At 37.8% G+C, this 24,603-nt stretch overlaps 1 protein-coding gene across 4 annotated transcripts in view; it reads left to right on the top strand.

The window, feature by feature from the left end:
• LOC120769806 overlaps window positions 1-24,083 on the top strand; it is a 271,930-nt gene extending 247,847 nt beyond the window's left edge. For all 4 annotated transcript variants that reach the window (XM_040097005.1, XM_040097006.1, XM_040097007.1 and 1 more), the window contains 5 exons: window positions 5,499-5,634; window positions 6,059-6,192; window positions 17,016-17,138; window positions 17,236-17,419; window positions 21,316-24,083. In XM_040097005.1, coding sequence (XP_039952939.1) covers window positions 5,499-5,634; window positions 6,059-6,192; window positions 17,016-17,138; window positions 17,236-17,419; window positions 21,316-22,550 — 1,812 coding nt within the window. In that variant the 3' untranslated portion in view covers window positions 22,551-24,083. The remainder of the gene's footprint in view (window positions 1-5,498; window positions 5,635-6,058; window positions 6,193-17,015; window positions 17,139-17,235; window positions 17,420-21,315) is intronic.
• Window positions 24,084-24,603: the final 520 nt, after the last annotated feature.

The raw sequence follows: 24,603 nt of genomic DNA, 5'->3' as shown, positions 1-24,603 counted from the left end.
TGAGCGCTAAGAAGGGCTGTTTTCAGTGCATAAATTATCTTCGCCATCCACGTGGCTTGATGCAGAATACCTACAGGTCGACTTTTAAATTTTCGATTTTTATTTCCATCTAAAAATATCACAGAGAGCTCAATTTGTTCTCAATATTCATCGTTCCAAGCCGCTTTTGCCTGTTCTCTTCTAATCTTGGCAAAGTTATCAATTGTTCTTTATTTCTACATGAAATAACTACCGAAAGACGTTTTGCTTTTGATAAGCGACCCCATCAGTGAAGTGTACAGTCACACACTCTTCTGGCATCACATTTTGAAAATCAATTTTAATTTTTTTGCTGCTGCCACCTGAAGTGTCAGTGTTTGCCCTAAACCCACTATCAAACGCAAAAACTCTTTATTCTCAAAATAAACCGTGTTTAAATATTATTTCTTTATCTTTTGCATAAAATTTTTTTTTCCAAAGCAAATAAATACAAAACTTTGAAAATAGATTATACTTATGCAAAATTTAGCGCTCTACAAAACAAATCTGAATAATTTTTCAATAAAATACAACAGTCTACTGAGAATTAATACATACTTCCTGTACAGTATACCATGCCGTATGAGCAACACTTTTTTAGAGCGGAAAATTATGTATTAGAATACCATTGTATTGTATGTAAAGTTATATGTTTAATTGATTATGCTTATGTAAAATATCAAAAATCGCATGTTATAAACATGTAAAATTAAACATAATTTGGGCGCGGTTTAAATTGACATACTGATCACTTTTTAGGACCCAAACTGACGCCTCAGTCGAGTCTGCAAAAAAGAAAAATCAACTCAAAAAGCATCAGAAATCCTAATCGTACATGTATGTTTGCATAGAGTGTGTTAGGTATTAATTTATTTGCAATAAAACACCAAACAGAAGGATTATTTTTTTAAAACGAACTGATAACTCAAACAATGTCAATAAACTAAAAATAATTGAAAATTGCGAAATTGCGACAATAGTTGCTGTGCATTTCAAATTCTGTTTGCTGTGAGCTTAAATTTTATAATTCAATAAAACAGAAAAGCACGATTACTTCAAAACCAATTTATTGTAACGACTTAGACACTTTCAATTACTCCAGCAAAAAATCATTTGACATTGCCTTAATCGAATCAAAATTTAATTTAGCAGCTTTTAAAGAAAAACACTTGATTTTCCATTCTCTTTTTATAGTAAATATTTATTTTGATTTCTACATATTTATCCAAAACTTGTTTATATGCTTAAAGGAGCAATAGCAGGAGCGCTCATAATTAAAATTTATTACCACAAGGCATAGTTACATGATATCACCTACTCACAGTTGGTTGCATGCGTGATGATTAACTAATGAGTTCAATTATCTCATTACGAATGCTTATTTTCATACCTGTACAATATACTTATATACACTTTAATTGTTGTAGATGACTGCTTACCGGCTTAAGTTGTAAATGTGCCCTTGAATGCATTTGGCTACACGTCGATACATTGGCGCCACACAATCGATTTGCGTCTGTTCGAACGTAGCCACGTATGCATAATTCGTACGATTACCTATGAACGCTGAACGCCTCATTAAGTTCGGGATTCATTGTAATAATAGCGATTGCACTTACAACTATACACGGTAATTTTCATGCACACTTATACGTATGTGTGTAGATATTTTTCCAGGAACAATACAAGTAGCGCGACAACATGAAAAGAAGAAAGGAAGTGGTATATTCGGGCACAACCGATTCGAATTTAGCTCTAAAAGTTATACAAGCATAAAAATTCCTATAACTTTTTTTTTCTTTTTTAAATGGCGGTTTCAAAAAATCGTTGTTTTTACTAGTATTTTTATTTAGTATTTTCTTAAAGTTTCAAGGCAACATAAATAAAAGTTTAGGAGATAGAATCTTTGAGAGCCGTTAGGCTAGACTCGTCGACAACTTAAGTCTTTGATCGCAGTTTTTCTCAAACATCGTTTTCAAAGTCGGTGATCACGATTTCCCAGAAGCTAGTGAAGCGATGTTTTTAAAATTTTTCTCAATTTTCTAAATAGGATGACATCTATATAGGATGAAATTTTTGCTAGAAATTAGATCTAAATTCATACTGTTTTGTTTGCAACTTTGCCAAAAATTAATTTTTTCCAAAATTGTTCGATTAATAACAACTTTCACTCATCTACTAAGCAATGAGATTTCAGTTTTTGATATTAGATGAATCCTCCATCTGTTATGATTCTGATCTTTTTGGGCGGTGCCTCCGCCATTTAAAATTGTATTTTTCATTGAGTTATCAAATTCACAAAAACAAAAACAAAATGTTGCCTTGAAATAATCAAACTTCAACCGTTAATATTTTGTAACCGGTTCCGTTTACGAAAAAACCGTAAGAGATCGGTTTGTAGAGCATTCAATTTCCTACAAAATCTTTGAAACGAAGATAGTTATTTCTAATAATTCGAAGGGGGATTTGAATTTGTCTTTATAATAATAATAAGAAAAGAATGAAAAAATTTAAGGCGGAATACCTTTTCTTTACAGTTAAAGAGCTCATATGTAAAGAGGTTTTTTTAGAGCTTTCGAAGAACATATTTTTCAGAGTACCAAGCGAAAAAAAATAATCGCTATTTTTTACGCACCCTAAAGAGAACCCTGTTTCATTAGACTTGTTGACAGCTATTTAAAATTTATTATGTTTCTTTCAGCAAAACAATGTATTGTATATATGTATATGTACATATATCCATATATGTTCATATATAGGAGTGCAACGAATATACATATATATTTACGCATAAAATCTGTCCGAATTTGTCCTTTGTTGTGAATTTTAAGCTTTTCCAATGCCCTGTATTGTTATTAATTATATCATTTGTGGAAACAATTACTTTAAATATAATATAAACGCACATTGTTTTCGCATAAAGCAGAATTGAAGCTATTTTCTCCATACATTCATTTATTTGTTTGTACTATTTTGTTTTTGTATTTTGTATTTTGTTCATTTAATCAAAAGTTATGTTAAATGTTGCAGAAATGAAAAAGAATATTAAAACTAAAAAAACTATGAGGCATTAATAAGAGAATGAAAATCGAGTAAATAAAAGCAGACACATAGTCAGTGTAACGCAATGCACATGGAGATAAGTTTTAATGCCTTTGCAGTACAAATATTGTACTTACTTTTATAATTTCATACACTACGCAGCAAACAGAATTTTAGCTGTGTACTCCATCCTCTGGAAACTAAGCTTTACACAGTTAACCAAAGCAATGTTCTTTTGGCTGCTGATTCACTATCATAATTAATATTATGCTTTTCAGTGAGTTATTAGCCACAATGAATGCTTTAAAAAATATTACGAAAGCATAATTACAGCTGTGTTCATAAAAATAGTAGTGTAGTGTGGGTAATAACTATTAAACGTAAAAACTACAAACTATGAAATGAATACCTCTAAAAACTAATATTCGGCTGTATCTACATATTTACACAGTTTTATTTTTTGTATGTATGTATTTTTTACTAGCAAGAGTTGTTTAAAAAAATGTATAACTGGTCTGTTCAACAAAACCAAATAAGCAGTTGAAATTTCAAATACTAAATGATTTCGATAAAATAATATGTGGTTGCAAAGCCTTTATTTTCTTAATGCATCCATACACTAGCGCTACATCGAGTCTATTTGATCCTTACACCACTTCACAGGGATTTTAACCCATACTTCCTTGACCACTGGCCAAGTTATGTTCTAATTGTTGCATTTGCTGTTTTAACGAATTTTTTAATATCTTCCCATAATTTTCTATTGGATTCTGGTTCACTGCCTGCGCTGGCCAGGCGTCGATCTTTTCTGACGCAAATCACTCCTCAGCTAGTTTGAACGTATGTTTTGGGTAGCATTATTGGCATTTTCCAACTCAAAAATGGTAACATCAAATCATTCAGTAAATTTCTACTTAGTTTTAGGACCATGAAGCCATAGATCAGATGTATAGGACCGACAGCATGGTACGAAACGCAAGCCTAGCTAAGGGTATGGCTCACACCACCTTGTTTAAAAGTTTTGATAGTGTACGTGAGATGATAATTGTATTTGATAGTGAACGGACAATCTTTCTTGTTGCTTGAAAAAAGCGATTTCGCTTTCATCAGTATATAGCCATTCCACCATTTGATAGCCAAATGAAATATTGTTTTGCGAACGTTATTCTTGCATCCATCTGTTTCCTAGTCAAAAGAGGTACTTTTTTAACGGCGGCACTTAAACTTCAAATTGTTTTCAAATAGTCCCCTATGACCTGAAAGACTAGTAACCGACAAGATTACATAATTATTTGTCAAATTATTAGATGCTTACGGCTTAATTTTTAATATATCTTATAATCTCTTTGGTCTCATATTGATTATTTTTACATTTTCCACACGATTCTTTGATTTATCTCTGTATTTTATGGCTTTGTAAATCATTGTGAAGCTGTATTCTACTACTGCTTCGATTCCCTGTAGAAACTGTTTTGTGTCTTTAGCTTCAGCATCAATTCAAGCTTCTCGATGTAACAATATCTTCTTCTACTCACTATAAAGGAAAGAGCATTGGGATTTCAAAAGCAAATTCATCGGAGAATTAATACATATTTTAAATACACTTATATATCACAACTATCTAATCAATTTTTAATTTATCGACTCTCAACCGCAAGCAGCTCGTTTGTACTTAGAAAATGCAAAAATACTTCATAGAGAAGACATAGAAAGAAAAGTAACGAAATTTTACCTCACCTTTCCAACACTATATGGTATGACACAATGTGATTGGTTGCACTGGAGCTATACGACTGCAACGACATTGACAAAATGCGAAGAGATTTTTTCGACTACCCAATATATTAAAAAAGACCTTTTCACAATATATGAGATCCTGCTGCATATATACATACATATTTCGATTCTCGTACATTTATATAAAAGCACGAAAAAATGTGTACGTTCCTTTAATTATAAGTTAATTCATTTCAATAATTAATTTTCCAAAGCTAAATCAAATTTGTTCTTGTGCAGTAAAAAAGAGCGAACATTCATAAATTGTTTCATATTCCCAAAAGGTGTTATTAGCTTCCGCTATTTATTTCCTTTCAAAGCACACCAAAAGCTAGTTAATTAAATTTTGCAACATATGTATACAAACCTTAATACTCATAGAATATACAAACACGTGTGAGTATGTGTTTATGTATACGCTGGAAATTTGTCTAAAGCAATTACTTACATACATACATATGTACATACAGGAACATAATATGGGAAAAATAAATTACTGCGCAACATTTACCATAATAAAAAATTCAAATCGCATTTAGCGAAATTTCCGCCATGCGATTTTTTTCAGATATTTTTTGGAAAACATTCAATTATAATTAATTTCATAAATGTTTTTCTCCACTCTTTTACTTCTACATGCATTTATAACGGCACTGCAACAGCGTAATCTCTCCAATCAAAGTCATGTCGTGCTGCTGGCGGTGCCGCTCAACATATCCGGCAAGTTTACATGCGAGATTTCCGTGGAGGCGCCAACCTTTCAGACCGCCATGGTCTCTTCTGAACTGGAAGTTGTGGGTGAGTACAACATACATACACATACACACGCGCGCAAACACATACTAATGCTATTGAGCGCCAATGAGTGAAACTATGCTGCCGCGCGCGCAAAAAAAATATTAAATCGGCTTAAATGTTGGAAATTGCGAAAAGGCGCTAATTTAAATGCTTGCTTTTTCACCCAAGTGCCAGTAAAGCAAATTAATTAGAAACTTCGCGTATATTTAGCACGTTTTTTGCGCCCACTCAGTGGTGGCAAATTCCGTGTTGAACACTTCTAATTGATGACTTTTCAATTCAATGGCTGAAAACTAGCGAACATTTTGATAAAATCGACTTTTTTTTCCTCATTGCCGAATTTACAATTTTTTTACTAAATTAAAAATCATTTTTTCTCTCTTTACGTGCGCTGTTTCCGTGCTGCGTCGTCTCTGCAACACAGAATTACCGGAGGAGCAGGCTATTGTTACGGGCATCCAGCCACGTTATCGTATCGGCGATTTGGTTGATGGCAATTGCTCAATTAAGTACTCGAAGCCGGCTGCTAATTTGACATGGACTATTAATGGTGGTGCGGTAAGTTGCGGGGCTTATTATGGTGCTCTAACAATGCCCACTTATATTGCTTTAAATTCTTTACTGGCCGTCATGGGCTCTTAATTTTTTATGTTTCCCTTTTGGCTTGAGTTTCCTTTATTTCTACTTTCGGTTGCTTGCGAATTCAATTTTCAATTGCTATGCATTAGTGGAAAGTGGTTTCATTCGCTTCCAGTGAGCGGGGTCACTCCGACATGCATAGCAAACAGCAAAGGGGTGGTATTTTAAAAATTGATGGCATTGGCACATAAAAATTGCCAAAAATAAAATCCCAACGGAATGTAAAATCCAAAATTAGAGTGAAGTATTCAGTCTCCATATCGCCAATTTCGGTCGATATGGAGTTCCCAGCCAATTAGACTCACTCATTAGCGTTTGTTATGCGAGAATTCAACTGGAAAAACTAAAATGAGAAAGAAGTTGGGTTAGGTTAGGTCAAGTTATGAGATCGATTCTAAAGGGGATCTCACTTGGACAGCTTGGTCAGTTGTTACATAACAACGGCGGTCAGGTTGTTACGTAACGGCCTTTATGTAATAGGTATAAGACCCTTATAATTCTGCAAAGCACTCTAAGCTCATCGCAAATATGTTCAGATGGTTAATGTCGATTTCTGCCTTATCTCCTGACTCGCCGAAGATCAGACTACCGTAGTGTTTCAATCTCAGTCTGGCAAAAAATTAAGAATGGAGAACAAAGTGTCTGAATGTTTTCACCTCACCCTTCACCATGCAACTTTGACAACTTGCGTCCGTCAAAACTTTTAGCCTTACTGCATGAATGACTATTGGAAAATAACCAGTAAGAACTTCTGCGATTGCGGTAAGAGGAACTCTACTATGGGATAAGCAGATATCCTGGATTATATTCTAGGCCAGAAGGGTAACGCAGTCGCACAGCAGCTGGTGGTCGAACAACGTATGCTAACCGCTAAGTGCTAAAACGCAAGATGCCAGTGAAGATCCAACTCGTTTCCAATGTGAGTGATGCAAGTTGTCAGCAATTCCGCTATTACCAGGCACCGGATCTGATCATTAACTAGCTAGATACAATTTCTAATAAAGACTGACACTCTTTGACTAGTTTTGAGCGCCAGTTGGCACGCTCAGCGTTAGTATTTGCAGCCTGTTGTCTGAGTGGTTTCTCACCTCCCAGAAAGAGGATGCACTTCGCAGCAGTATGTCCACCGCTACCTTCATGGAAGCCAATTCTACTTAAAAACTCTTCCGTGGTCCGATAAGCTAAGATTTTTGGAGAGTTCCTTACAATACCTCCTCCAAGAAAGAGTACAGGGTTTGTCCGGAAAGTAATAGGACTGAGTCGATTTAAAAAAAATTATTGAACCAACCGTTATAATTCGATTTTGGTCGATGCAGCGCTGCCAGCGCAATTTCCAAGCATTCTACGGAATAGCCTTGAGAGCCGAGATGCACGCTGCATTTTTTTGGTATCTTGATAATACTAAAGAGCTGGTAAGCTTATTCCCAAATGCCAGTTATTATAACTCTATGGCTTATTACCAAGTTTGTGTGTAAAATCTCTTCTGTTGGTATCAAACTGAGTTTTAAGTTGAAACATTATTCATATTCAAGCACCAATAGTCATACCCCACCAGATATGACTGGCATTACTATTAAATCTCTTTATAATATAACATATTAAATCTTGTGATCACTGTTGTTACAACAGCTAAGTCAATCATACTGCCGTCACTCCTTCAACTGTCTCAAAAATATGTTCTCCAAGCAATTCTTACCAACAATATCATACACTGAACTCAGATTGCTATACAATTAAGTTCAGTGTTAAAAATGTATAGTATATAGATATGTATGTATATATGTACACATTTATGGTATACACATTTATATATACACAGTTTGAAAAAGCTTATCATTGTTGGATAAATTGTAAAGCGAATACCAAATACATTTTCAAACAAAAAAATCTCGACTGCCTTGTCTGAGGCCAACAATAACCAAATCATTGCCATTAGACACTGACCCAACAAAATATGCAAGCAAAAATGTTCGTTTCCTCATTCTAAGCGATTGTTTCACACGCCACACAGTCGCTGCGCATTTTTCTAGACCAAATTCTGTAAAGGAAAAGTCGTAAGCAAAAACATAGCCTGCGCACTCCACCGCCATCAAAGCATAGGCGCAAAAAAGTACACGCGTGGGAAAATCCGAAAATATGACTAAGCACCGCAACGCCAAAATGAAAAATCGCACTAAATGTTTTGTTGGCATGTTGAAGGTGAAAAAAACACGGAAAATAAAAGCTGTGCACAATTTGGTTGGTCGAAACGGCGCAAAAAAATTGCGGCAAAACCACACTGGCCGCACAAGTGTGTATGTATGCAAACACCTGCATGAGAGGCTACACACTGGCAGCAGGCCTCTAAGAGTGTTGAAGGGCAGGTGGCTATGTGCGCAGGAGAACAGACGAGCAGATGCCCGCAGAACGAACAATTTCATTTATTACCGACGTTTAAGCTTCAGCTGGATAGAGGAGTGTGCTATCGATGGTGGTGGACGATGAATATTCATGTTTTTTGCGCACACGTTTTCTTGCGCTCTTAAGTACCTCCACGTCGGCCGAATCTCGTATGTATGCAACGCACAACACTCGCATCGTTCTAAAGGCGAATTGCAGCAAATTTTTCGATATATCAGTATGTGTGTATGGTTGGTTGACCTTTTTTTGTTTTCTGGCGGTTATTTAAAACGCATTCTATTTACATTTTTGTTGTTTTGATCAGCGGCAAATAAGAAAATTGCTGGTTTAAATAGTGAACTATGGAAACTTAAGTATCGGCCAGATTCTTCTCAACCTGATCTCTACCCCGGTGTGGAGGTCTTCCCCTTTCTATTCTTCCACCGAAGAGTACTGAATCGAATACTTTCAAAGATGGAGTGTTATCATCCATCCGGACAACCTGACCTAGCCAGCATCGCCAATGTCTCTTGATTTGCTATGTCGACGTTGGCGTATATGTCATCAATGCATCGACTGCGGTGCCATTGCCAACGCGCAAAGGACCATAATTGTTCCTCAAAACCGACCTCTCGAACACCTCTAACGTCGACTCATCAGATATTGTCACTGTTCATGCCTCCACAACACACAGCAGGACGGAAATGATGAGGGACTTGCAAACTCTTATAGAGAGCTCTGCATCTCATATTATCTTCTTCTTTGGTCCTTCTCTTCCTCGTGGACGCAATTTCCAGCTGGACGCTCATGCACCCGAGTGAATGCCAGGACTGAACGGCTGAGTCCTTTTTCCACCACGGATCCCACACCGAATTTGCGCTCCTTTATAAGGCCGCTGCAGCAAATGTCACAAGAACCTACTCGTCTCCGTCCTCCTCTTGTCCATTGCTTTTCTTTAACGGCGATGAAATCAGCCTTTACTGGTACGAGGACACCAAACAGCAAGACAGCGGCACCTTCTGAATTTAGAGACCGGCCATACCAGGTGCATGCACTTAAATCATAGTCCTTAATAAGTTTGCAGTGATCGTCATCTAAAGTGGGATCTTTCATCTCAGACTTCGTGTTATTTGAGCTAAAAATATTCGTAAATTATTGAAAAGGTTTGCTTTAGCTATCATAAAATGTCGGTTTGTTCCAAATTACCTACTCCTATATCGCCATAATATATTGGGTAGTCGAAAAAGTATTTTCGTTTTTCTAATCAAACTTATTTTTTATATTTATAATAATAAATAAATTTGTACCATTTTGGTCGACCACTTTTTGCCATTTTTCCACTAGAGGCATTATTCCATCAGTTTAAATCGAAATTTCCAAAACTGAAACGAGCAAACCATTGTTGTGCTACACGAACTGATACAGCATCGTCTCCGTAAACTTCACAAACCTCATTGGTGGCTTGCGTGGTATTCTTCCCTTTTTTATACAAACATTTCAAAATATAGCGAATTTCTTCATTATTTTCACTCATTTTTGAACAGCTGTAACTTTCCCTGAATTTAATTTATTTTTCTGGTGAAATGAAGATTAAAATCTCACCTTTCCACCACTGTGTGGTATGACACAATGTGATTTATAGCCCCGGAGATATACGACTGCAACGACATCTATTGACAAAATACGAAAAGACTTTTTCGACTAGCCATTATATGTGCTTGAAATCTTTAGTTTAAATGCCGCCTTTTTTTAATATTTAGAATGTTACGGCTATTTTTTAATTAATGCGCTCATCTACGAGCATTTCACAATTCATTCAAATAGCGACTTTTAGTTATAAAATTCCTTTTAGTCGGCTTCAAGCGTTTTTCACACTTTGTTTCGCTTTTACGAGCATTTGATGGTGATGCTTTTCAGAGGGACAACACCTGCGAGCACTTTGCTGTCACTCACTCTTCACTTTTGCATATCAAACAACTTGCAACGGATATGAGCATTTTTTCAACGTGCCTGTGCGGGCCTTTAGAGACTTTTCTTTCATTTATTTTATCAATATGTACAAGTATTTACATACAACTCGTATTGTTGTTGTTGTTGTCGTTGCTGGTCCGTTTTTCATTTTGATTTTGTGAGAAGAAAGGAACAAAACGAAAAAGTGTTGATATTTTTTATCGCTTTCAGTTGATTGTTGACGTTGATGAAAACTTTTGACTGTTGGCAGTTGCCGTTGACACTGATTGTTGACACATCACGCACTCATCGTTCGTAATATTGTGTATGTAATAAACGTAGTTGCTGGCGCGCAATATATGATAACAAATGAATGGAAAAATCAAGCAATAAAGTCACAAAACAATTGGTAATTGTCGCGCTCCCACACACACACACATGCACACATGAATAACTCGGCTTGCATGGCCTTATGGATGCGCGCACAAACACGCTTTCGATAGAGCAAATACAAATACGAAAAATAGGCCATGTTTATAATGCGATTCTTTGTTTTTGAAATATTCCCAGCACTCGAACTCGCTTTGTTGGCACTAAAATGCGCTCAAATATTTGCCACACACATGTCATCAACAACTGTCAACTGGCAATAACAACAGCAATAATGCCAACAGTAGCGCACACATGCACATCAATACACATACACACACACATGCATAAAAGGATGTATAGAAAGTATGCTGAAAAAATATTTACAGTTACAGAGTTGGAAAAATTGTCACATAAAAATCATAAACAGACTTTTAGTCATCGGCAGCAAGAGCACAGCAACAGAATGAACAACATCATTATTATCTGCATTGCAATCACATGACACATTGCGCTCGACATGCCTTCACAAAAACATAAAGAAAATCACAGCGATCACTCAATCGCCAAGTCTCTGTGGCGGCGTCGAATGACAAATTCGATTTGATGCGCCTCAAGGTATGCTTGGCTGTACGCTCGCTTGTCTACCCAACTCCATACGACCTGCAATTGGTATGTGCTTTTGACTTTTAGGTGTTGAGCCGCTTGACATTTATCTGTATTGTGGATGCTTTTAATGTTCGCGCCTACAGAAACAATGACGGTTTGAAACTGTTAATCGTGTGGGGTTGTCAAAATTGACACAACAGCAAATAATGCGGAGAGTGTGCCAATTGGAAAACGTTGATTAGGTATTGCAGCTTTAAGATAGTCGCTCGAATATATTAACCAACGAGACATACTATTACATACCTACAATATATATATACATACTATTACATACATACATTTACACACACACAAACGAAGCACTAAACACTGCTAATACAACGCGCGCTTTTGGTCTTGTGGCAAGCTGTAAAACCTTTTGTGTAATAAACGTAGTTGCCTCTAGCGCTTTGCGCCCTTTGGTATTCGCCGTTCTGCCTGACACGCACACCATTACCGCCGAGCCAGCACTATTGCGGCTATTGAGGTGCGAAAAACTAAAATATTCCGCATTCATAGCTGATGTCTCTGTAACCAAGTCGGTTGTGCCATGGCGCTAACGCTTTGCTGGCGCTGTCGCTCTGCCGTTGCGGTCTTCAGTCCCTCCGCTCAGCTGCCGCCGCAGGTCTGCAGGCCAGCGCTGTATGTAAATTTGAGTGTTTGCTAGCTTAAAGCAATTTTTCATGCAGCTTTTTGACGTTGTTTTGCTGTTTTGTGGCAGTCGGGTGCGTGTCGAGTGCACTTTGTGGTGGCGCAATTGCCCTACGGAGCTGCCCATGCTCGGCATATTGTCATTCTTGTTGTTGTTGTTGTTGTTGTTGTTGTTGTTGTTGTTGTTGTTGTTGTTGTTGTTGTTGTTGTTACTGTAAACCGAAATTTTGCGGTTACCAAAATTGTCACACTTTATGGAATTTTTCAACTATTTATGTTTTTGTTTTGCTGAAGTTACGCTGTTGTCTGACGCTTACAGAACGCTCGCAGCACAAACGCCGGCGTCTGTATGTGTAACTCGTCATGAGATCTATCAGGCTGTATGTGCTGTTGAGTCGCTATTTTCATCGTTTGTTTGTTTTTCTGGAGGACGGAAGAATTTTCATTGCATTCTTTTCGGAGCCAAAAAGCAATCAACCGCAAGAGCACATATATTGTTGTCGCACATCCACATTCTGACAGCTCGTAAATAATTGGCGAGCGCATGTTGAATTTATTTATTCCTTCATAAGTTATTGTAGCAAACGGAATTGAATACTTATGGGCCAATATAAGCAATACTTAAGAACTCAATAAAATACCATTCGACAACAACAAGCGACTTTAAAAATACAACCACAAAATATCTTACTGATTTTTGCAAAATATTTTAACAATATGCTTCAGCTGCCAGCCACCGTAGTTGGAGTATAGAATGTAGGGAGCGGACTGGGTACGCCATTACAACCCCGCTTAGCTGGCCTGTGAAGTCGGCAGCGCAACCATGGTTATAATTCACCGGCGAGATGACATTGTGGCTTTCATCTGTCAGTGGAACGAAACAAACAACCGCAGCCGAGCTCGAGCTCCTTAGCGCGCACCAAAAAGTTAAACCTGCCATGGCAGTGGAGTTCGCAGTTTGTTTAGTGTGGGTGGGCGTTGCAGCACATTTTCGTGTCGCCGCAAAAGGAAATTGCTACTTAAATTAGTGAGTTGTTTGCAATTCGTACATTTTGTTGAGCTATTAAGCACAAAGCGGTACAACACGCATGCGAATGTTGGAATGTTGTATTACTAGCTTATGATTGAATGTGTAACGCTTTTGTTTTTGTAGGCGTACAAGTTGCATATGCTGCGTGGCATGAGATTTGGGATTGCGGTTTTTATATTGGTGACATATGTAATGTGGCTTCTGCACTTTGTCGGACACACGCATACATACATACGTTTGTGTAGTTTAACCGTAATGAACCCTTTCACGCCATAATATATGGCAGCTGCCTGTTTGAATCGTTGAAACTGCGAAACTGTCGCAACGTTTGGCGCATAAAAAGTTCTTAATTAAAATTTAAAACTCAAACAAAGCTACTTTGCATTTGAAATGAAATTCGCAAAGGCATAATTGCTACATTTAACCAAACAAACGGTTTGCCTAGGTGAGGAAGCTATTTTAAAAATGAGTTTGCCGGTAAATAGTTTTCACCAGAATTCCAGAATTACTAATTATTTAACAGACTGGTCTATTACAATACCCTGTAGCGGGTATATTTAGCTTGCCACAAAGTTTTGTAGCACTCAGAACCGACGAACCTAGCAATGGAAGAAAAAACACTTTGTGTTTTATATATTAGATTTTTACATCAAAAACCAATTGATTCATTATAATAATATATACTAAAACTTAAATAATTAGTATATCGTCGAATGACCCCAGCTGGAAAATAAAGCTGGATGCTCATCTGTTAGGCATCTCCACGACTCTTTCACAGCACTTTGTAACGGGTTTTACAATCACTACAAAAGTGAAACAAGTGAAATTATTTATTCCTGTGAAAGTAAATTGGATGCTTGCAGAAATCCAGACACTGGAAACAATTTTCAACGGTATTGAAGGATAAATCGGCCAATACTGCTGCAATTTCACCCTCGCTGGCTTGTTGGCATAGACCATAGCCATAGACTTGACGTAGCCCCGCAGGAAATAATGTAACGGCGCAAATCACACGCTATAGACGGCCAATTGATTGAGCCATTTCGTGAGATAACACGTTCACCAAACTTGGTTTTCAATAAATCGATTGTGACATTCGCTGTGTGGCTTGTGGTGCCGTCCTGTTGGAACCGCCTATTGCTCAAGTCCATATCATTCAATTTCGGTTATCATTAAGCGGTAGCGATTTCCATTCACAGTAACGTGCCTGCCTTGATTATCACTGAAAAAGTAAGACCCAATGATGCCCGACCCATAAACCGCATCAAACCGTAATTTTTTCGGGATGTAATGGTGACTCATGGAGCGTCGATTGCTGCCTGACCAATTACGCATATTTTGCTTATTGACGAAGTCATTCAGCCAGAAATGAGTCTCGTCGCTGAGGATGTTTTTTAGATGAAAATCCGGATAATTTTCAAGTTGTTGCTCAGCCCAATTCACAAACATACAACGATTCAGGTGATCAAGCGGCTTCAGTTCCTGCGTCAATTCGATCTTGTAATGATGCAGGCCAAGCTCTTTTCGCAAAATTCGGCACAACGACATCACAGAGATGCCCAACTCTTGAGAAAGACGTGTGAAAGACTGATTTGGGTCTTCCTCAATTGATGCGCTAAGGGCAGCAATATTCTCAACACTATCGGCACTTCTTTGTCTCACTGGCATGGGAACATGTTGTACTGTACCTATGAATTAAAATTTTTTCACTAGACGCTCAATTTTAGATCTGACCGGACGATTATGACAACATAAACTGGATATAGCGCTCTTAAAGTTGAGGCTACTGACTCCGAATTTCGGTAGTAAATTGAAATAATTTCGATTTGGATCGTATATTTGGATCGTATATATTTCCATGATGTGATGGCCATCGTTACTAAAAGAAAACGTCAAAAGAGCGGGAAAATTATGGCTGTTCCTATCAGTCTATTTTTGTAGCGTCCCTATTAACGTATTCCTCTCCTTACAGTTTCTTAACCTCTGCACAAAGATTCTTAATTGTATTAAAGTCAGGTGACTAAGCCAGCCGGCGGCAACTTCCATTTAGGATGTGGTAGCATAGTTGACGCCATCATCTCAACTTACAATTTGGCATACATGTGTTCTTTAATCCAATATAACTGGCCTGTACCATAAAAGGATAACTTGGTTTCGGAACCTCCATGTTTACCGCACGGGAAACATATCTGGTATCAAATGAAGCATTTTCGGACTTTTGTTACTCTCGGCGTCCTCGGAAACCAAATAAATCAATTTTCGTTTCGTCGGACCACAATATGCTGTTCCGTTTTTCAACTGGCCAATGCAGATGGTCTTCAACAAATTGAGTCAGAGCTGCCCTGCCCATGCCGGGGTTGAAGTAGTGTCTCATATCTTGGGCTCCTGACGAAAATTTTAGGGTTAGGTCCATTTTGCTTTGGTAAAATATCCAAATATTCAACAAACTTGTAAGATTTGCTGTACCTCTTAATTTTTTGATGAGATTTCGTTCTTCTTTAGAATAGTGTCTGCCACGATCCATTAAAAAAAAAACACACAAACAACAAAAATATGTTTTAAAATTTAGAGAACGATGTATTCCTTAAATAACTGTGGATCCAATGACATTCATTAAAATTTCAATTTTAACACACAGTGCCAATATTTGTGTCTTTTTTTCTGGCATAGAAATAATTAACGTTTTTTCTTCTTGTTTTTATTTAGAATCAATCAGTCAAAAAACAAGATGCGATTATATTATTATATTGACAGCAAATAGTTTTTAACACAACCTTTGTCTAATAATGCGCAAAAATTTGCTAATAAAACTCATTCCATTAATTTTTTCCATAAGTCGCATAGATATGTTATAGTTATTTTAAGCCGATTAGTGCTCAACTGATATGTAGACCTAACCGTGTGATTTGTTGAACAAATAATAATTTGTCATGACACACAATTGAATGTATACCAATAGTTCTAATTTTTATGATTGATATTATTTTCCTTTTGCAATTTGATTTTTTTTTTTTCCTTTTTACATACACACGCACATTTATTATAATAACCATATCTTACAAACAATTCAAATTCCATTGAATTACTCCTAACAACACCTGCCATCGCAGAGATGCATATAAAGAAATAATAATCAGAAATAATAATATTAAATCCACATAGCAGGCAATCTGGTGGAAAATATAATTTCTTGAATACTGAGGAAAACATTAAAATATTGCACTGCATTTCTGCACCACAAAATAATTGTACTGTAAATATGAAGAATGCCTGTTCTATCTAATCAGCCAACCGTGAAGTTTACTCATACTCCATTTTTCTTGAAATATTACGAATATTTCTCCTTAACCACATATTTTCTCTGTGTGTCTTACTTGTTTCATACTTTTCAACTCTTCATTTCACACAATACCGTTACGTATGACAGGCATTGAAAGATTTCTCGTGAATTGTTGCTATCATTAGTAGCTGTGTTATTAAAAAAAATCAAAATTGTGTGCAAAGTAACCTATGTATGTATATACATATGTGCACCAGCTGATAGCGTGCAATAGCGGCAGCAACTGAAAGGCTGCAGATAGCAATTTGCAAGAAATTTCGAAAATTTTAACTGTTAAATGTTAAAAACATATTTTTATAAATTTTCGCATTTACTTTTTAAAATATTATTAAGTTTCTTTTTCTTTTTTAAATGCTCAATATATTTTCATTCCAGGTGCCGCTGCATTCTATAAAAAGTTATCAAATTGAACGCTTTGAAGAGAGCAATTTGGAGTCGGTGGTGTGCGCGCTGAATTTCATGGTGACCACAAGTCATTTCGTTAAAGGACAAATGAGGGTAATTTGCAACGCTTCACAATAAATATTGATTTAATATTGTTTGAAGAAATATATAAATGAATTCATGATACTCGTGTTGATTTCGCCCCCAACAGCTCAAGTGTACGGCCAGCATATTTGATATATTCAAAGAGGAAATCGAAAGTGTCATCGAAGAGGATCGACCGCGCATTATGGCCTCCGGCCGTTCATACGACATGCATAATAATTATCCATACGAACAGCATGGCAGCGGTGATGGCTTCGAGGATCATAACGAATCATTTTTAACATATTCAGGTGAGTTGCAACGTATGTTGCGTTAATATGAAATACAAGGCTTTAATATAATAACTGTGTGTTAACAACCGTGGAAATACGCAGCAATTAAAAAAGGAATATTTATTATAGTTTGCGGGCTTTTTGAAACGTTGTTGCAATTTAAAACACTTAATTGAGTTGAATAACGGCATTGATTGCAACTGTTTGCTACAGTGGCTACTGCCAACACCTTAGTTGGCTTAACTTCAATATTAATTCGAAAGCTGCGGCTGCACCGAAGGACGATATACTGCCTCAAGTTCTTGCATGGAAAACTTTTTTATTTGGCAATATGTCTTCGCGAAATTCGACAGAGATTATTTTCTAAGTAAATGCTACAATCTTCGAAGAAATTGTTAAGATCAAACCACTATAGCAAATAGCTGCCATACAAATTTAACTATCAACATCAAGTGCCTGTATGGAAAACGGTTTTATATAACAAGGTATTTTAATGAAATTTGGCATGAATCATTTTTCAAGCCAACGGTACAATCTCCGAAGAAATTGTTCAGATCGGACAACTTTAGCAAATAGCTGCCATACAAACTTAACGATCAAAATGCTTACACCCTTTTAGGCTATAAGAAATGCACCTGTGAAGGGTTATACATTATAACTATGTTGCAACCAAAGTAAACATTTTACTTTTTTTTAATTTTTCTGCTGTTAAATGCTCGCAAACTCGCTGAGTTGTGTATTTCCTAATCATTCGATGAACGTCGTGTTTGTTGACACATGCATATGTACATACATACATATATGTGGACTGTTTATTTAATGCAAATTGCAATAAACTTCAAATTTCTCGCTTCGTTTAATGGGCAAATCGACTGGCTTTGCTTGCCACCCGTTCGAACACATATTTAATCGAAAGCAAATCAACTTGAACTGCAAACAACTTTTCAGCAATATTTAATGTTTATATTCATTACTGTATGTACACATATGTGTGAGAGTGTGCCGATTCACCGCCGCTCCACCTTCTTTTTTGCGAAACGTTTAACACCATATTTTCCACTGCTGCATTTCCTGCCGTCTTCTCTCTCCACTCGTAGCATGTAATACACACATCCTTACCAGCCTGCCGTCGTCGTGTTCTGCCGACACACATACGCACACATAAACATATGTGCGCTACGAAATGCAAACAAAATTTCTCAAACCTTAGCTGTGTTCATAAAGCGCATCCACATATATATACATATATACACTCATACATACATATGTGTGTGTATATGCAGCAAGGAATGACGTTATCCGCCCAAAACTATGCAATACATTGAACGACTACGTTGTTGCTCAATATTTGTGAAAATATGATAAGGTAGCAGCAGCAGCTGGTGGCGCCAGTGCGACCGGCGTAGCGGATGAAAGAGCACACATGCCCGCTAGGTGTAAATAAAAAAGAAATTTCACTAAAGTGTTGCCACTTACTTGAGGCAACATTGACATACACGAATTTATGCAAACACGCCTAAAAGGAAAATCGAAAAAAAACTCGCAAGAAAATACGGTACACACTGACAGTGCTGGAGTATATACATCTATGCAATCGCTTGCCCGTGTGTGTGTGTGTACATGTGTGCATGCATAGTTAAACTTAAATTGAGTTAAGGCGGCGCTGTCATTGAAGGCAAACGGCAGTTTGTTTTTACAAGTGCTGCTGCTGCTCCATCGCCTGCCTTGGCTTCAGCTGCTTATGATCAACATAATACGCTGTTAAGGCGCATTAAAATATGCATAGCTATTTATAACCCACACACACACCCACGTTAGCATATGTGCCATAGCAGCAAGTAAGCCAATCAGTCGCAAACAACGCTAACGACTCGATGTGCAGTCAATTTTGCCACAAAGCGGGCGCATAAAAGTGCCGTTGCCATATGCAAGGCGCTCCTCGCTGCCGCATACAATACCGTTACACACGTATACTGACAGCTGACGGCAGCTCGCTCCACGCCGGAGCGGTACTTACACTTCATAATGCATGCAAATGCAATGTTAACATATACCAAAGTGTCAACAAAGTGCAAATTCATCGCCACTCCCGACTCCCTTTGCACATGCTCACAGCCCGCCGGCTGCCAAGAACTCCGTTAGTATTGCGTATTTTCGCTTTTCATCAAATTCAGCTAATACAGCTTGTCCTTATTCACATCAGCGATATTTGATCCCACAAACCTCCCTAAAAAATGTTCCAACTTGTAAAAAGTAAATATGAGAAAAAGCGCCTGTGATGCACTTTGTTATACATTTTTTATGGTATCGGTGCGTTGTTTCAGGCAGTTCGTTTGTCTATTTGAAAACTGGAGCCCGTCAAAAAGATAAAGTACTTGAGCCACGTCCTTGATAGAAAGCTATCATGGAAACCCAATGTTGAGAGACGGTGAGAAAAGCTTTAGTTGCCTCATATTGTTGTCAAGGAGTTATTGGGAAACGGTGGGAACTTTCACCAAGATTTGTGCTTTGGCTTTACGAAATCGTAGTTAAGCCAATACTGTTCTATGGTCTATTTGCCTAGTGAAAGGCGTTCGGTAAAGCCACACTGGCTAAACAGCTGGAACGAGTTCAAAGACCGGCGCTCATTGCTATCAGTGGTGCACCACGTACATCACCAACGATGGCACTTAGCCCCATTCTACATATGCCATATATGAAAATATCCGCAAATGCTTTGCTGCGAAGGTTGCTAACGGACTCCAGGAAACTGAGCATATTAAGGGTCGATTGCATCCCTGATATCTTGGACTACTTCGCCGCGTACCCTGATTTTAGCGGGATATGTGAAACGAAGTTGCTGGAAGAGGCGCCGTGGGTGTGTTCAAGTATCGAAGCTAAAGCGTTTTTCAAGCAGAAGTGCCTATTAGTAAGGTAGCATCAGACGTACTTCAACGAAGGGAAGTCGATGAGCTCGCTAAAAAGATCGGCCTTACCCAAATCCCACTACAATGGGAGCAAGCAGGTATTACTCTGTCTTCATGCACTCGGTAGCTATATGTATGGGCCTCGCGCAAGCTTAGTAACGGGTGGTCAGCAAGGTGCACATGGCTACAATGAAGTAAGGCCAAAGATTTTGGAGGTCGCAACTTATTAAAGTCTCAGATAGGATGATTAGGTGAAAATATCTGGTTACTTCCTCCACCAGTCCAGAGCTGAATGGAAGCTCAAATGGTAGTAGTCTCGGCTACGAGGTCTGACCGGAGACTTAATTTTGGTACCACGAGGAGCAGGAACCCTTGGAGTTCGTTCAAGCCTGCTCATGCGGACTGGTACTTAGGCATCACAACGGACTAGCCTCTCTGGTAGTCGAAGGGGGGTTATTCGTAGCCCGACAAACACCATCCCCTTTAACTAATTTAACCTATGCATTTTTGAATATTTATACTCCTTGATCCAAATAAATAATTCAGTAAGTATTGTGAGTGCTTTCAAAGTTGTCAGTATCAGCACCGCTATCCTCAAACTCAAAACTATTTGAAAGTCTCTACTTGAGCTCAGAATATATTTTATGCCAATGGTGTACGAGTATGTCATTATTGACTTCGAAAATAGTGCACTGAAGGCATCATACTCGATTTATAGAACGCAAAGCGAGACACCAAGCGGGAGTCACTTACTCAATTCGAGCGCTCGGCATCACCACACCACGCGGCGATTTTGGTAGCATTTTGCTTTTCGAAAAAAGAATCGATGATTGTAAGTTATTTTCAATAAAACGCTGCAGAACTTTCCATTTGATAAGAAAACATACAATAAATTACATTCTAGATTCCAATTGATTGACACTAATGCTCCATTTTTCTAGCTTCGCAAAAACTCTTTCAGTCAATTTCTCATTGTTGAATTTTGTGTCTGTTTGTCTCCCTTTCTAGCCGCCGACGTCACGTCTTCGGCAACAACCGTACACGGCACGGCAGCGAGCATCTACGCGAAAGCACTAAAAATGCATTGGAAGCGCCTTTGGACCGGTCTGATGGCGGCAGCGGCAGCAATTCGGGCAACCAGCAGCCTGCGAAGCGTACCGACAGTGGAGCTGGAGCTGGCGCACCGATATGTCAAAAGGATAAGTGAAGCAAGCGATGATGATGAGAAAGAAAGTGCACCCGCGGCGGCAGTGAAGAACTTCGCGCGATTTTCAGCTACCACCACCGACACCGAGTGTGTTGCTTATATTTTTATTGCCATTTGCACGAGCGTCTTTCTATGCGCACTGACACGCCATTTTATAAGCTGTCAAAGGAACCAAAGGAAATCCAGCCAAGTGAGTGGCGCAGTGACGACACCACGAACTACCGCCTCGACGGTAACGGCACCAGTGGCAGATTTCACTGCCACGGTGTTGCCATCAAAGGTAATAATAACGGCAACGGCAACAACAACAGTAACAGCAACAGCAAGGCGCGTTGTAAATGATGGGGCAGGTTCAGTCTTGGCAGTCAAACGGACATTGAAAGGACGAAAATCCTTTCATAATTGCGTTGGAAAAAATTTGAAATCATTGAGTGTACGATTGGCAGGATTGCCGCGAGCGCTGTGCCCGATGTTTCTGCAGTGGGCGAAAGTAGCGGCGAATCCATTACGAAAATTGGCAAATCAACAACAGCTTCAGCAGCAGCAGAAAAGCACGTCAATATTCCGCAACCAAGCGCGCACACAGTGCCACGCAACTCAACAGCTGTCGGTGACAGTTGCCGGTAGGAGCCCATCAACTCCATTACCAGCAACTGTGGCTGCATTGACATTTGACACGCCGGGTGTTAGCGCTGCAAATGCCGGCTGCAACAACACCAGGCGCTGCAGCGGGGGCGACGGCCACGGCGACGGCAACGGCGGCAGCAATCAAGCAATTGGCAATTTCACTAAGGACACGTCAAAGGATCAAACATTATTGATGATGATTGCACAACGTTTCGATTGTCAACATGTTGACGATTTGGTTGCACCCTCTCCCTCGCCCAGCGCGCTCAGTAAGAGTCAGGAGCAGCAGCAACAGCCACTGCTATTGGGTGCCATAAAAGGCGGCAAGGTGCTGTCGAAAGCCAAGTCGTTGCTGGCTAATTGGCAAGAAAGCGGCGTGACACCTCCACCTTGCTGGGGCCACTGCTGATGTCCGCCGGCCCAAGGCAATCGAGTGCACCGCATAGCTTAAACAGAAATTATAATTACATACCATAAATAGCTTAATACCAATAAATATACCAAATATGAATTAATAATACTCCCGGAAGCGCCGTCTTATCTCAAAAGCAAAGGCGACAATGCCAAAACAACAACAACATTGAAAATATGTTAAATTAGTTTAGAGCTGTCTAGCGTTAAGGAAATGTTGATGTTGCTTTTTAATTGCCAGAAGTATTAGAAGAAAGAGTAAAAGTAAATATGTGTAAATAAGGGAGCTAGTTGAGCCAGAGTAATGAGAAATTTGAAACAAGTTGTGAAAATGTGAACATATTGTAATGACTTAGAGTAATGCCAGAAATAACACTTCATTTAGTAATAAGTAATAAGTTTAGAAAGCGTATGAAATGTATACCAAAAAAGTTACGAATTATCAGCAGAAGCATAAAATTTTGTTGAGCATAAAAATAAGCGTGTGAAGCAGCCAGCCATTGCAATAGCACAGTTTACTTTTTAAAATCACGTCATCTAACTCTAAGCTTACCAACCATTTGCTAAGTGAAGTGTCTTCAAGACAAAATAATGCTGCTGTTTGCCAAACAGTCAAACATTACTGACTTTAAAATCGATAAAAAAAGTAAGCATCTGTGCTATTGCCTTGCTGGCGCTTAGAAAAATAGTAAATACCGTTGTAAATGTTGTATTCAATACATAATATATTAGCTGCTAAGTATGTTAAAACACAAAAAATGCGACAAAAAAAACGGCTAAACGGTCTTAAAACAAACAAATTTCTTAATTTGCGTTACTTTGTATTTAAGTTATTTAAGTTGAATGTGTTTTCGTTAAACGAAATATTATTTCAAAAATATCTTCTGTACATTTACATTATTACTATATTTATGTATATTTTCAATTATTGTACAGTTTTTCACTTGCCTGTAATTTGTAAGAATTTTTATTGCTAATTCACTTTTAATATATGAAAGTTTCAAATAAATTCGGCAAATGTGTGTTCTTATCTATTATTTCAATTATTTTTACCATAAACATATTTGTAACATAAACCTATTTTTGACATAAAAACTCCATTTCATGTTAAACAACATGCGAAATGGCTGCAAAATGTGCCGCAACATTTTCTGTAAACATTTTATCATACCCGCCTGTTAATGAAACCAAATACCGAGAAATGAATTCGGTGCGCCGCATATGCGTGCAGCAAATAGGTAAAATTTGGCTAATGCACCAGGCGACCATAAACGGCAACAAGCAGCCGCACAGCTGCAGGCGGAAGTGCATCTTTGTTTTCCGACGCTTAAAAGTATGCTGTAAAATGTGACTTCCGACACAGAGTAATGCGGTGGAAGAAAAAATCTACTACTGCAGGCAAGGCACAACCCGTTTAGCGAAGTTTCATACTTACAGGTTGTCGACTGTGCTAGGAGAAAGAGCACAGGGTGCATCAAAGCAAATAAAATGAAAACAAGATACATGATGAACTTTTTTTTTTATTTTTATTGCAACAGATAATTATTTTTTATAGTATTTTTATTACAATATTATTATTTTTTATTTTTTTGTTATTGTTATTTTATCGCAATTTTTTGAATATTTTTTAAATTTGTGGTACATAGTGAAAATAATCAAAAATAAATTAAACAAATGCGCATTATTTAAGGTTTATTTAAAAAACCTATTTACTTCGTATGTAAGGAAAATATGCAAATGTGCAAATGTGCATAAGCAAGCTTCGCCTTGTTTGCATTTCGCTTTTAGAAATAGAAGTAAGCAATTGTATATAAAAAGTTATTACGTAAATTTACAGCATATTCGATGATAATATAACGGGCAAGAGGCTGAAATTGTAAATATGCAAAGTGAAATCACTGAAGTTGTGAAAATTATTATCTAAACCAAAATACTCAAAGAGTTGTAGGTGCCACTGTTACATTGCGATGCTAATCAGAAAATGGTGGTTGTCGTTAGATGGATAAATTAGAAAATAAATTTTAGTTTATTGTAGCTTAGGTATAAAAAGC

The sequence above is a fragment of the Bactrocera tryoni genome, chromosome 2, assembly GCF_016617805.1.
Source record: "Bactrocera tryoni isolate S06 chromosome 2, CSIRO_BtryS06_freeze2, whole genome shotgun sequence".
Taxonomy (NCBI): Eukaryota; Metazoa; Arthropoda; class Insecta; order Diptera; family Tephritidae; genus Bactrocera; species Bactrocera tryoni.
Note: the sequence above shows the minus strand (reverse complement) of the source record. Positions and strands in the feature narration are given on the sequence as shown.